Source organism: Rousettus aegyptiacus, unplaced genomic scaffold (assembly GCF_014176215.1).
Source record: "Rousettus aegyptiacus isolate mRouAeg1 unplaced genomic scaffold, mRouAeg1.p scaffold_m13_p_6, whole genome shotgun sequence".
Taxonomy (NCBI): Eukaryota; Metazoa; Chordata; class Mammalia; order Chiroptera; family Pteropodidae; genus Rousettus; species Rousettus aegyptiacus.
Window position 1 is genome coordinate 29343224 of NW_023416309.1, and position 16036 is coordinate 29359259.

The following is a 16036-nucleotide window of genomic DNA, read 5'->3' on the forward strand; positions in this document are numbered from 1 at the left end:
TACAATTCAACTCAATTTTAACACAATCCACCCCAAAATAGGATCAGATTTCACAGGTTAAGTGTTTAGTCCTACAAGACTAACTCCTTTCTACTCCCACTTCAGACTTGCCAGTCACAAGCGCAGGTAGATAACTATATTTCTGACAGATTGGCTATAAATCAGAGGTTCCCAAGACACCCTCTGTGAATTTTAATGATTTGCTAGAGCAGCTCTCATGGATCTAAGAAAAAGATTTGACTTACAAAAGTACTGGTTTATTATAAAAGGATGTAACTCAGGAACGGCCAGATGGAAGAGGTACATAGAGAATGGCATGGGGAAGGGGCACAGAGGTCTCATGGCCTCCTCAGGTGTACCACTGTCCCCAAATCTACATGTGTTCACCAAGCTGAAAGCTCTCTGAACACTGTCCTTTTGGGTTTTTATGTAGGCTTCGTTGCATTGGCACGATTGCCTAAATCATTGGTCATGGTGATAAACTTAACCTCCAGAGGGTTTGGAGTGAGACTGAAATTTCTAACTCTCTAATCACATCTTTGGCTGTCCTGGAAAACAAGCCCCATTCTTAAATGGAATCCAAAAGTCAACCTATTAACATCACAAGAGACACTTTTGTTGCTCTCATCACTTAGGAAATTCCAAGGATTTTAGCTCTGTGACAGAAATGGGAACAAAGACCAAACACATATTTCTTATTATAAATCACGGGAGGTAATTAGGTCTAGATGAGGCATAAGATGGAGTCCACATGATGAAATTGGTTTCTCCCTGTGCACGCACCAAGAAAAGGCCATATGAGGATATAACCTGGAAGCGAGCCTTCACCAATTACCTGACCATACTGGCACCCTGATCTTGAACTTTAAGCCTCCAAAGCTTTGAGAAATAACTGTTGTTTAAGCCACTCAGTCTATGGTATCTGTTATAGTAGCTGTAACTTAGACAAAGGAGATCCACAGAGCCCCAAGGAGTCTATGGATAAAACTCAGGGGATTTCCGAATGTGAAGTGGAAAAACAACATCTTTATTTTTTACTACTAGTAACTGAAATTTAGCATTTTTTTCTATTGTAAGTATAGACAACAAACCACAGTAGAATTTTGTCACCAATAGAAACCATGTCAATTTTTATATCATCCAACATTTGTTGCAGATATCTTAAATATAATTTACGAGTATTGATACTTTAAAATTATGGTAGTTGTTAGACCCACCTCTAGATCTTATTTTTAATATGTCATCCTGGAAAAAGAATTACCTCAGAGAAGGAGGCAGTGAGAGGGCCTGACAGGGGTGATATTTAGCCAGTCTGTACACATAAGGGTATGTGAATCGTTAATAAGTAAATAATATTTATTTAGCAAGTAACTACTTCCCTAAGTTCCCTAACTATTCCTGCTCCCCCCTTCCACAGGATTCCCTAAGATGCCCCCAGTTCAGTAAATAAAGGATTAACCCTATGTCCAGTGGGGGCCTCTCAGACCTTCTCCTAGAACTAAGTATACTAAAGGAATTGCTAGAACATTTTAATGTTTCCCCCCTCATCGCTACCAGCACACAGGCTTTCCAAGAAGACGGGTCTGGTCCACACGTGTAAAGAAAAGGTGATGCTTAGAGGAAACTGCAAGTGGTCCAGAGAGCCTGAGGTGCTGGGGAAGGCAGGAAGTAGAGGTGAAACTGAAGAAACAGGGAAAACATGTGATTCTTTTACCCTTGCTGTGGAGTTAGGACTTGATCCTGAATCAGTGAAGGAACTCTGGTTTAAAGTACATGATTCATTTCAGAAAGGATATGTTAACAGTAGCCTAAAGGTGCACTGAAGAACAGGACTAGGGGGAGCAAGAGAGACACAGAGATATACATAAACAGAAAGATAGAAAAAGAGAGAGCGTGAAGTCCACTGGCTCTTATAATTATCCAAGTGAGTAAATTCTGGTAGTGGCAATGAAGCTAAAGAAATGAATGGATTTGAAAGGTATCAAAGATCTTGAATTGAGAGGAAATGTCAGGGTGAGAAAATTTGACCCTAACACCAAACTTTCTAGCCTGGAAATATGAATGAAAATAAAATAGTGGAATAATGAATGCTCCTCCATTCATATTATTCAAAAGTACAAGTGGCAAGTGTATGTATTTGCAAACTGACATTTTTTAAGTGCAAGAAAGAACCATGGATATTATAAGCTAACCTAAGTGACTTATGAGCAAATGAGTAATTTTCTTTTACTTCTATGTTATAAATGACACTATAACTTCAAACTACTTTCTCATACTTTTTAAGCTATCTTTGCCATAGTAAAGAAGTCTAATTATCTTAACATTCTGGCATCACTTGGCCCAACAGACACTTGCACATCTATTAGAAATAAATGTGTTGTGTTGCTATAAGTGCCTTACTAACACCTTGACAAACAGATAACTTTGGAAATGTTAAAAAGGCAAGATGAAAAGTCACACAACTTATTAAACATCAGCCAAGTTTGATAAAGTTTGTTTGATAAACAAAATTTTATGTTTTGGGAACAATTTTTCCTCTTATAAAGGTTGATCAAGAAGCTATTCAAATGGTCATTAAGGACATAAATCAATGCTTAACATCATTAAACATTAGGAAAATGTAAATCAAAATTACAATGAAATACTACTTCACAACCATTAGGGTGAATATTCTTAAAAAAAAAAAAAACAAGAACAAAACAAATTAATTGCTGAAAGAATGTAAAGAAGTTAGAACTATTCAGCATTGCTGGTAGGACATGAAATGGTGTAGACATTGGAAAGTAGTATAGCTGTTCTTCAAAAAATTAAACATTGAATTAGCATATGATCCAACAACTCCACTTCTAAAGGTATACCAAAAAAAACTGAAAGCAGAGACAGGAACAGTTATTCTCACACTAGTATTCACAGCAGCATTATTCACAATAGTCGAATGGTCAAAACAACCCAAATGTCCTTTGAGGATGAATAAAATGTGGTAAGCACATACAATGCAATATTATTCAGTCTTTAAAAAGGAACGAAAATCAGATATATGCTACATCATGGGTAAATGTTAAAAATGTTATAGTAGATGAAATAAGCCAGACACAAAAAGACAAGTAATATATGATTCCACTGATATGAGTCACCTAGAACAGTCAAATTCATACAGAAAGAAAGAAAAATTGTGGTTACCAGGGGCTTGGGAAAAAAAGGGAATAAGGAGTTATTACTTGATAGGTACAGAATTTAGGATGATGAAAAATTTCTTCACATAGCAATGGCTACACAACAATATGAATGTACTTAATGCTACTGAACTACACACTTAAAAATGGTCAAAATAATATATTTTATGTTATGTCTATTTTACCACAACAAACAAACAGAAAGCTGATAAGATGGATTTACTTGGTTAGATAACTAAAGGTGTTTCATGTTTTGTTTTATTTTTATGTTCCGTAAGACTTTCGGCACTATTTTAAAAAGAAATTGATACCTGGTGTTCCAAGGCAAAGCTTAATTTTACAGGCAGCTCTGGTGGCATTTCCCAGGTCTTCCCAGTCTCAAACCTGCCCCAAGACCTCAGATTAAAGCTTGTTTTAATCCACACCTTTGCTCATGAGGGTCTCTCAACCTAGAATGACTTTCTACATAACCTGTCCTATAACCCTCAACCTTGCAAGCCTTCGATAATTTTAAATATACACTTTTTAATAAGATAGCCATTAGCCACATGTGGCTGTTGAGTACTTAAAATGAGGTTAATGAGATGTGCTGTATGGGTAGATTATACACAGGATTTGAAAGGTTTAGTATGAAAAATAAACATAAAATATCTTATTTGTTAAAATAATATTTTGGATGTATTAAGTGAAATAAAAATATACCATTAAAATTAACTACACCTATTTCTTTATTTTTTTTGATGTGATCACCAAACTTCTAAATTACAAATATCACTCACATTACCTTTCTACTTGTCAATGCTAGAATAGCAGTACTCATAATATGTAATTATTTTTGTACATGCTTCTCTTATTTCCTGGGATGGCACAAAGTAAAAGCTAATCAAGTATTTTCTAAATTGAATTTTGTGTGTTTATCAAACATTTTGTCTAAATAAAATCTGTTCCTACTCTAGTTTATTGGAAAATCACCATAGCTTATTAGGAGAGATCTGCTTTTTAATTTGAACTGTGTGTAAGTGTCTTTCCCTTACAGTGAAACATTAGTGAAGTTTTCTGACAAGGATTCCAAATAACTTATTCTTCCCCAAGTCAGCCTCTGTTCCCCAGGGAATATTCTCAGATAGAAGGTGAGTCTCATTTAAACTTCCGGCAGATTCATACTTTATCTAAATAGAAGAGAAGCTTTGGAAGGCTTAGGGCAGGAAGGACAAGGAAAGGTGCCATTAACTTACTTCACCCTCAATGTTAAAGAGGGCCAGCATATACCATAAGGTATTTTACTACATGCTAGAGGAATTCCAGGAGCTGTATTTTACATCTCCTCCCCATCCCACTTCTTGATGGTTGAATCATCTTTGATGACTCAGATACTCAGTGTGACAGAGGCTTCAAAGAGACCTTGAAGGGGTTGATGAAGCCTATAACTGCTTCCCAAATTATGAAGGCATGTGTTAGCATAAAGCCAAATTCCAACTGCAAGAATGTCTTAGACAAATGCTTCATTGTTAGAGAAGTCTGTTTGCTTTTTACAATGCACACTGATGTCACCATTGTGCAAATTGCTTCACTGTTGTATGGCAGGGTATATTTTAACTTTCTTGCCTAGAAGATTTCTCTTTAATGAGACATGTATATTAAATACATGTTCTATGAAGAGGATTGATTGTAAAATTGGACATTGTAGACAATAATCATTATAAAAACTGAATAGGAAAATCAGTTTACCATCAACATAATGATTTTAAAATTTAAATTTACTTTCAGATATTAAAGATACTGAAAGAGCCAAATGGATGATGATATATTTTAATACACATACGATAATGATAATGAACATTATTTGGGGTACAATTATTAAACACTTATTTACTACACAATAGGACAAGAACTTTAAGGCTGCTATATGTATTTAACCTATATTAATCCTATGAGATATTTTTATCTCCTATCAATATGGAAACTGAGTCTCAGAGCTAAGTGACTGCCCAGGTCACACAAATAATGATTAGAAGAGTCAGTTTTATTCTGAGTCCAATGCCTAGATTTTTTTACGAATACATGTGCCTAAAACTGGGATAAGAATATGTACTTTCTTTAAGCAATTTGTCTGACCCATTTAACTAACCTATTTATAGTCATTAAATACTCAAACCATAGGAGGCAAAAAGGGGAACATAAATTTGACTTTACCAATTGAGGTGAGGAGGATTCCTTGAAATTAAAACATAAGTAGGCTGCAAATTTTACCCACGGTTTTAATGTAAAGGGATGCTTCAAAGATATTTTCACCCGAGTCAGGCTGCTTGCCACAACCTTCTATCCTACCTTACCCTCTCCTGGTTCTCAACACCATGTCACGTCTAGCATGCTGCCCTTCCTAACCTCCAGGTTCTAGGAGCCACCTTCTGTCTTTAGGTGGCCATCAGTGAAAAAGCGCAAGCACTGTGCTTCATTCTTCTCCATTTTTTTATACATAGTAACTCTTGGTGCTGTTCTAGAAATCATCGTTAAAAGTTAAAGCCATGTGGACTATCCTGAGTGCAGCTGACAACAGTTACCAAGGACAGCAGAGCTCATATGTGCTGGAACAGAACTGACCCCTGTAGAACTCGAACTATTTCCTTCTTTATTGGCCAAAGCCTATACTCACCAAAAACGAGGTGCTGATTAGTAACTCGTTCTGAGGATACAGAACAATCTGTAGAAGCAGAGAATTTCCCAAGTATTCCGTTCTTTCTCCTTGCAGTTCTTGTTTACAACAATACTCTGCATCATCTTACATCTGTTAAACCAGTATGTAATTACTTAGAAACCTATAGACACATAGCTCTAAAAAAAAGTCGATAGTGGAGGCTGAGTACAAAATGAGTGAACAAACTGACTACCCTCAGTTCACCTGAAACAACCTTGGCATGAAGCAAAGGTCAGAAAAGAGAAGGGAGAATAAGCTTCTAGGAAATAAGGGGCTTTCTATGTACGTTAGATACAAATCAGAGACAAAGTGAAACGAGGAGCCAAAAGACTTGCAGATAATAAAAGTCATAATAACTAAAATGCTAGGAATTTAATCTAGCAAAGAAGACTAAGATCACACAATCACTTTGTGACCTAATTACAAAGAAGCACGGTTAAGAAAGTGATGAGCGAATTCCAATTGGTCTTACAAAATTGATCTTCCTAAAGCACTATTCTAATCCTGTTATTCCATCCACAAAACATTCAATGGCTCCCTACTGCCGGTAAATAAAACAAAGCCTCTCTATCTTCACATTTAATCCATAGTTTTTTCAAAGTACATTTCTACCTCTCACAATCCTTTACAGAACATCTTTTATTTCATCTGGTGATTCTAATGTCCACTTTCCACATCCATCCTTCCTTTGGGTATTTGCTCCAATTATTTTCCTCTGCTTATAACAATCCTAGTAGTCCTTCAAGACCCAGTTCAAAGACCACTTTGTCTCTGGAGACTTTCCAGTTCACCCCAGTTGGAATTTCTCTCTAAATTTCTACAACCTTCTGATTGTTCCTCCTTCATCGCATTCATCACTCTTACTTAGGTGCTCGACTAATGTAACGCAAGTTATATTACTATCATAGTTCACTGACAGTAATATGAGTTCTGTGATGTTTTCAATCTGTGAAACAATCTGAAAAATAAGAAACTGAGGATTTTGAGAATATCTTCTGAATAAGGGAAAACTCGGTAACTGTCCTAAAAGATTTAATGGGTTTATTAGACTTTAAATAAACTCAGTGAAGCTGTTTATAATAGAATTAAGGCTTGATTTCAAGTCTGAAATTAAGACTTGAGAGACATTTATTGTAAACATTTTATAGGCATTTTTTGAGATCTGACTATGTGCTAAGAACTATACTAGTCTCTGGTAATACAAAGAAAAACAAGTAACAGACCTTGTTCTCAAATACCTCCTTGCTGCCAAGAGAGCAAACTTTAACTTTTCCTCTTTATTTACATTCCCATTTTTTAAAAATTATTTCATATTATGCTAATAGCCTTAATTATTCCATCTCACGCCAAATTTGAATCAATCTACCATATAATGTTTCTGGTAGGTTAAGAGGCAATTCCTTTTGACTTGAGGATAAAACTAGTAATTTGAATTTACAGGGTTGGTGATTAAGACTCAATGTAAAGACAAAAGGAACATAGCTATGGCTGAATCTTAGACTAAGAAGCTACCCATCACAGGAGGTGTTTCAGCAGACCACCTGATGAAATGGTGGAGAAAGGATTCCTGAATCAGATGGGGAAGTGAATTGAAGCGCTTCAAAGTAGCTAAAGGATTAGCGCAGAGAGAAGTAAATCCTAGATCTATAAGACTGAGTACATGATAATAGTTATTTTGTGGTTAATACTCCCCTGCATGGGGCATTTTTCAAAACAATGATGGTTTAGTGACAGACCCTATACCAGGAAAGTGTCTCAGTCAATGCTTTATGAACAAATTTAAAGACTCAGGAATGCCAAGGCACAAAATGGCATGCCACAGTGTGAAAGCCAGTAATCTGGAGTCTAGACTATATATCTTCCCTATGGCACACAGAAGCTATGTTGCCTTGGACAAGTGATTTCAGCTTTCATTAGTCAACTTTAAGGGATAATAACATATGTCTCATGAAATTGTTCTCAGATATGAATAACTTATGGTACATACTTGGCATGATACCTGGTACCTAAAATATTATTCACTCATATATGTCCTTTAGTGAGTTTATCAACTTATAAATACATAGAACACAGAACAAATAAACAACAACTTGTAGAGTACTTAAAATGAATTCTGAGTGTTAAAAAAGAATAAAACTTTAGAGCAGTCATGAAGTTGGCTCACTACCTCAAAATCAAAAGAAATATGGCCTTGTGAATACGTGCAGGTTTAGGCAAGCTTTGAAGTTAAGATGGAAATCATGTAAAGACTGACAGTGTGTTAATACGGTGACAAATAAAACAAAGCTGGCTACAGCAGCGCAAAGCTCTTTGAAGGCAAGAGATGCAAAGGCACAAGACGGCGTATATAGTGCCATCTTTTCATCTGCAGTGTAGTGTGTCCCTAGTTACTGGCACATAATAAAGAACCAATAAACACTTGCTGGAAGAACAACACATACATAGTCTGCCTGGTACTTTTAGGTATAAGTGCCTCTCCGCTGTTTATTTCTGGAATAGTTCTTAATTCTACTATTCAAAGGCCTCATATAATTGAAGTCAAAGCCCAGAAAAATTCTAAAATTGAAATTAAGCAGATGGTTTGAGGTTCTTTAGTAAAGGAAACAGGCTGGGTGGTCATCCCACTTTAATAAGATTAATTTCCAGTGGGGTCTTCAATCTGTAGAGAGTCCACATCACACCACTGAGGCTACAAACACAGCACTTTTGGACCTCAGTCATAAGCTTCAATCGCTGGCAAGTTACTGAAATGGTTTTGCTGGCACCAGTCTTATGGTGACAATTTCCTGCAGGTTGGCACATTTTGAACAGTGTGCCTAACTCAAAAATATCAGCATGTATTCTGGTAAATGTCATTGCACATCTGTGCATAAAAACAGATTTGAAGTCCCGAATCTCATTAAAGAAAAGGATATTATATCTGTAAGTCCTTTTGTCCATTGGATGGGCTGCATCCCTAAACACTACACCAAGATGTTGAAAACATATGCTTAAATATTTGCTGAAATTCAAGTAAACATCCTTAAAAAGTCATACTAATAACTTTTCCTTACAAGTAGAACTATATGACTTTAACTCAGAAACATTATTAAAATTTAATCTCCCAAATGAGGAGTTTACCTTTTTCCTGGTCAGTTCTTATATCACACTGTTTTTCTTTCTGCAAACAGTGTGTCTATATGCCAGAAGTCTTATATATGATGTACTTTTAATTAATCTTTGAGGGGGAAAAATGAAGCATTAAAATTATGTCTATTAGCTCCCTGCTGTATCTTCCCTATAGAGCTCACTGTTGATATGCTTTAGAAGTTTCTATTTTCATTATACACCTCTATATCACCTTAGCTCATTGCCACCTTAAAACTAGACCCAACAGCCATAATTTATGATCCCTTTCAAGTCCTCACATAAATAAGAAAATCAATGTTTCTGTCTAGGTCACATTAAAAAAGTATATAACGCAGTTGGTTGAAAGAAACACATGCAATACTACTTCACTAGTAGGCACCAGTAGTCTTTAAAATAGAAATGTCCCTTTTTGGTCCTTTTCTTCTTTAGTAAGCTATATGCAATTGTCCAAGTTTGTAAGAATTCTGGGAAAAAATTACCAGGAAAGGGAGATTTCTAATTGTCTCCTCCCCTGGCAGATGAAGTAGACAGCATCAAGAAATGTCAAGTGAGCTCAGCTGTTTCACATTTTCAAAATCGTCTACTTTTGGCACACTATGAGAATGCCAGTTCTCTTCTTGTGACTTTTTCTCATCTGGAAGATGCATAGTATTGCAAAGAAAACTGATCATTCAACCACAATTAGAAAATGAGCTTTAACAGACCTGGGTGCAGAGGTTGGTCGTGCTATTATGCATTATGGAAACTGACAGTTCTTATATTTTCACAGATGAAAGAACAGTATCATCTACATCTTATAACAGTATCACTGATTTCTTTGGGGGGGGGGTAAAATCTGAATTTCTAGAAAGATCCTGTTTAAACATATTAAACATATTTCCTTTTCTTGCACTAAACATCATTTTCATACAATGGCACCAACTGTGAATGCTTGAAAGTGATATTCAAAATACAATCTAGACACTTAATGACTTGCCCGTAGTCAGCATAGTTGTACCAACTCCTTCAGCAAATAACAGCAGACCAACCATAGCCTATTATTTGTTTATTCCATTTAAGAGTGTATATTTGCTGAAAGGAGGTGAAGATTGGTGTGAATCTATGTAGCAGAATTACTTCTGAATTCTTGAGCCTGGCCACAGCTGAGGCTTACATGATTGCATTGTGCCTGTTAGCCATACCTCTTCCCTGGGGAACCACAATTCTAGGGGATTCAATTCCAGTGACCCATCCCTATATTTTCCTTACCCTCCTTCCTGAGGATGTGATCAACCAAGTTTCATTTTTGCTTAAGCTAGAGTGAGTCTGGTCTTTGTTTGGAGCCCCAAAAGTCCTGAATGCATGATCACTGGGCTTTACCTAACATGTGCATAATATAGAAAGTTATTAAACTCTGAAATCTTTAAGCCATTTGAATAGAATTTTTGATATGCTGAGGGATTTTACACATATAGTTGTAACTTTTTTTTGAAATGAAACTTAGATTAAACAAGTTTTAATTTCAGTTTATCAGTTTGTGTGCGTGGTGGGGGGACAAGGTGCAGAGATTAAGTGGTTTTATAAAGATTATCCATCCAACCAGATGCTGATGGCTACAGAATTCATCTCCCAAAGGTTCATCAAGAGCATTCTCAATTCATATATCACAGTTTAAAAAATATTCAGATCAATATGTATTCAAGGTATACATTTCCAAATTGTAAATTTAGAATGCATGACCTTTATACAAAGTAGATTATTTCAAAGATAAACTGCCCAGTAACTTACATTGTTCTAGAAATCTTAAGCACCTAGTTGACTTATCTAATTCTTGAAAGTTATTTCTGAGTGGTTAAAGACACTAAGTAGAATCATTAGGAAGCAATGATAAAGAAAAAATGTAATAAAGTCATACGTGAGGGTTGAATATGATGAGGCTTGAATGTGATATATTATTTATTCCACAAACAAATATTTAGTAAATACTAAATGCCATGTACTCTAGACATGATAGCAAATAATACACATACAGTTCCGGTGTTCTTCCTGGTATCCTTATAATGGTTCAATGGTGGAGAACAATAAACCAAGCAATATCAACACAGTGCGGTGAATGTCAGTCTCACCTGGAAGGTTCACAAGGTGTGTAGGCAGCCACTATCACGAGTGTCCAATCAAGCCCTAAAGATTAGAGTTCTTTGAAAAAAAAAGTGCTTACAGTGAGGTCTGGAGAAGGAAGACCAATTTGTCCCAAAGAAGAAAGGAAAGACTGGTCAATTTCTTAATGCTCACAAACTTAGCAAAACCTGTCTCTACAAGTTTAAAAATTAAAAGAAAAAAAACCAACTCCTAGTTCTTCTTTCCTTTCATTCAGCTTTATCCCCAGAATAAACGCACTTTATTCAGCTGAAAGCCATTAACTCCTAAAACACATGAAAGGTATTTCTACTCCTCACCACCCAGTTCAGAAACAACATAACCACAACCTAAGATTGCTGTACTGTCAAATTTTGCAGAATCTAGTCATGATTTTAGTACATCTTAGCCAAAATCAATGAAATATCAACAAACTCTCTACCTTCTCTGACTTCACTGACATTATTCACTTTATTCTAATACTCTAACAATTACCTCACACATCCTAACAATATCAGGTATGGATTTCTAGGAATTTTACATCTATTCTCTTAGGTATAACTAATACCCCCTGCTTTGAGGATGTAACAAGCCATGAGTAATGGAGACAGCACAGTTTAGGCTCCATACTCTGTGCGCTACAACTATCTACAGACACATTACATTGAAAACTTAAATCAAAGTTATCACCTTAAGTATGGGTCTATTTATCTATTTGGCTGAATGAGATGTCTTCCAGTCACTGACAAAAGGAGCATTGTGTACATTCTTAACAAGTGCTACATCCTTATTAATTTGTCTATGTATTTAGATAAGGGATGAGTGCATTATGTCTGTTCAAATACAAACATGTATTGAACGTGGCATCATGTTGGCAGTAGCCACTGGCTGGAGTATAGCTTAGTTCACTGTGTACTCTAAAATATAGACTGAGATGGAAGATAATCAGCAGAACTAGCCTCGATCTTCAATGTTTCTTATGTCTTGTTTCCTCCTAGTACTGCTAGAAAGAAATTTGAAACCTTCAATTTAAAATAATATAATAGACACTGATCTGTCACGTTTCATTTAAAAATGTCTAATCACTATGTTGTACACCTGAAACTAATATAATGTTGTATGTCAAACATCAACTACAATTAAAATTTTTGAACAATTTTTAATTGCATTTAAGTAGGAAGCCAGAAATATGTTTCAGAATTTAAACCTCACCCTTCTAATTTTCTTTTCATCTCTCGTTCAGCTTCCCTACCCAGTGTTGTTTTTTAATTATTTTTTTCCTACCCAGTGTTTTTATGCAGTTCTTTTTTATTTCCTTACTTTTCAATCAGGTAATAGTAATAAAGAGGAACAAAACATATTTTGGTGGAAGTGGAGAGATGCTTATGCAAAGGACAAACTTAGCAACTAAAGACCAGAGCTTGTGCTCAAAATTCCATAGTTCTTACCAGTCAACTATTGCCAATAGTCATTTTTTTTTTTTTAGGGCATTAATGAAAAATACCAAGAAGTAATAAAGAAGATATTTCTTATTTCTGATGAGGACTTAATATTGTTCCAAATGGTTTTATATAAAAATAATCAAATTACAATTTTATGGCTTACGAAGAAAGACTAACAATGCCAGTTGAGTCACCTGGATTCTACAAAATGTGAAGAGCATTTATTTTAATTAGCCATGGTCTTCACACTAATTGCTCTCCTGTCACAAGTTAGCCTTTTTCCATCAATACTATACCTGCCCTTTTACAATAAAAACATGAGACAAAAACAAAAAGAATATAATTTTTAATTCTAAAAGCTCTCACTATTTTTAAAGCAACATTAATGGTAGTCTGACGCTAATAAAACTATCAGTCAAATCTAGACTTAAGAAAGTATTCCTTATTTCATCAGGGAATGAAGTTCAATTCTGTAATCATATTGTCAGGTGAATGCCTGAATAAAGCAGATGGTAGAAGGGTAGCTTACTAGATGTGCATAAAGCAGATATCACCCCACAATCTATTATAAGGTCTGGGGTACAGTCACAGTTCAATCAGGCTGCTCCAATAACTAGCAAAGTGACCATCATTTTAGGACTTACGTTAGATGTAAAATAAACTGGTGATTTTAAAAAAATAAACAATTCTAGTTTCTCTAGAAATGTCTCGAGATAAAACTATTTATTCTTCCTGACGTGTAAGTTGTTTTATTGTTTTTCAGTCTTAACTTTACAAAAGATAATCAACCTATGCTTCCAGCTTAAAAACACTTGAGCATACATCAGCTGATGCCGAAAATCAGATGGGAGTGCCACACATATACAGGATGCATTGAAATACAATGAGGGGGAAGGCATTCTGTATGGAGATGGTAGTTTTTAAGAAAGCTACCATTTCCATATCAAACATATAGTATTACAAAGCGAGGAGAGAAAGAAGAGGTGAAGGATGCCATTCTGCATGCATAAACTTCATTTAATCTTTATGAGACCTCAACTAAGAGACTCTGCATGGCAGCCAAGAGAGTGAGTGGTGTGGAGATGGGGAAGTCAGAAGCCTGTCAAATGGCAGCCTCATCCAGACTGTGGGAAAAACACATCAGACAACCGAGAAAAGGCAGCAAAGGCAGGCTTTCCAGAGTGTTAAAAGTACCCGCCAAATAATAATGAAATGACAAAAGGGATGGAGAAAGAGTTAACCAAGATGACAAGGGGGCAAACACCAGAGTGAAACCTTTCCAAAGAATTAACCACTTTGGCAAAGACTGTTGATTCAGTTGCCTTGTCGTTTTGCAAGAAGCTACATTCCTATTTTTAGGACTGTTGCTTGTTTTCAATAAAGTTCACATCACAGATTTTTCTACACATTGATAAACTGTCTCATTTGCAAAAGAAAAAACTGTACCTTTTATGGAAGGCTGTCCTGTGAAGTGTATGTAATTCATGATATAATTCAAGGAGCGTGCTATCTCAGGACAAAGGCAGTGATTCTCAGACTTTAGAGGGAACCAAACTACCTGAAGGGCTTTATAGAGACAGATCTTTTGGCCCAACCCCAACTGATCTTGGTTAGGGCCCAATAATTTACATACCTAATAATTTTCAGGTGATGCTAATGAATGCTGCTGGTCCAGGCACCACGTTTTAAGAACCACTGGTCTCAGAAAAAAGAATGAGAACATATACTTTCATGCCTAGGCTCATAACTGGACAACAAGGAGCAAAAATAAAGAGGGTAACTTACTTATACACTTGAATCCTTTTCAATATATTCAAAACCTTTAGGAGAAATCAGGAGGCAATTTAATTGGGATAGAATACTGACTTTTTTTTTCTAAAATAGATTATTTTCTATTAGTAAGGGTCTTAGATCAGTGCTTTCTAAACTTAAATGTAAGTAAGAATCACCTGTGACCTTGTTGAAATGTAGATTCTGATTCTACAGTTTTGGAGTAAGGGTTTAGAGTCAACGTTTCTAACAAATGCCCAGGTGATACTAATGTTGCTAATCCAAGGACCTCACTTTAGGTAGCAAAGTCTTACTGTCAGAATGAGAAGCAATATAGGCCTAGGGGCCAGAGTGAAGACTCAAGAATCTAGCTGCCTGGATACAAGTCCAAGCTCTGTCACTTACTGTCTGTGTGATTTGGCCAAATTACTTAACTTCTCTGTGGTTCAGTTTCATCTGTAAAATTAAATTGAGTACCTGCCTTATACAGTGTTGTGAGGATTAAACAAGTCAATATATATAAAGCACAGTGCTTGGCAAGGGGTAAATATTCAACAAACATTAGAGAAAGGAAGCCGATTTGCTTTTATTAAACCCAAAGCACATATTTATTAAAGGCCAAAATTTTTATATCTGCTTTTTATATTTTCTTTACAAGTGCTTTAAGTTAACAGTATTTTTTTTTTTTTTTAGGATAGGAAGCAAGGATCTAATAAGATTAAATATTTGATTTGACAGAATTCTTCATCTTTCTATTGGATACTATGGCATTGTTTATATTTCTTAAGGCTATATATATATATATATATATATATATATATATATATATAAATTCTATTCTTGAAAATTTGAGTTTTTTTTCTTTCATCCAAGGCAGTAGTGAACTGCATCACGTGTGTGTGGAGGCAGTTCTGATAATAAGAAAAATATACAAATAATTTGCCTAAAGTTGCAGACATAAGTGGTGGTGAATGTTCATTATAACTACTTTCTTGTTTTGTTTCTAGAATGAAATTACAGAGACTTCCAACTCCTTCACTACACACATTTCCTTAACAGTTCTTACAGACATGCAGAAATATACTTCCTCCTACTTTGCTTGCCCCTCCAGTGGAGGGCCGTGCTAATTTCAGCTGTGACTAGTTAAGAGCCCCTGTACCAGCCTTTGTTTTCTAATGGGGAATATTGAGTTCTGTTGAATTAGAAGGCATCGGTTGAATATTTATGAAGTGAGGAAAATAATAATTTTCTATTAATTTTTAGAAACCTAAACCACTGCTGTTATGACGGTACACTTTGCAATGCCTGTCTGCTTCCAAATGTCAGCATAGTAAGACTGTTTTGCGAGGCTGTCAAGATTTTATTGAAAGGGTAATCTGAGGCAATTGTGGAGGCCTGAAACTGCACCTGCTATAATTTCGCTCGTGGCTTTGGGTAAATAGCCTCTTTTAAAATGACAACATAACAAAATAGCTTTTGTAACCAAGGGCTTTTTCACATTTACACCATTTATATTTGAAATCATGAGTAAAACGCACAGAGACACATGGAGACATTTGACTGAAATGACTGACATCTGGTTTTTAAAATTCTTCATAAGACACAGAGGGTGTCTGGTCTTGAAAGGAGGAAATCAAAAGGGAGAGAATTTTGAATTTGTTTTACTAACAATTGTTCTATAGATAGAACACAGTAATTATTATGAATACCAT

At 35.6% G+C, this 16036-nt stretch overlaps 1 protein-coding gene across 3 annotated transcripts in view; it reads right to left on the reverse strand.

Moving 5' to 3' along the window:
• The window catches only part of PRKG1 (protein kinase cGMP-dependent 1), a 1094018-nt gene that overhangs the window by 406828 nt on the left and 671154 nt on the right, over window positions 1-16036 (reverse strand). The window contains exon 1 of one of the 3 annotated variants that reach the window (XM_036223586.1): window positions 14001-15013. The exons of the other annotated variants lie outside the window; for them this stretch is intronic. Coding sequence (XP_036079479.1) covers window positions 14001-14040 — 40 coding nt within the window. The 5' untranslated portion in view covers window positions 14041-15013. Of the gene's footprint in view, window positions 1-14000; window positions 15014-16036 lie in introns of those variants that run through there. 3 annotated transcript variants of the gene reach the window in all.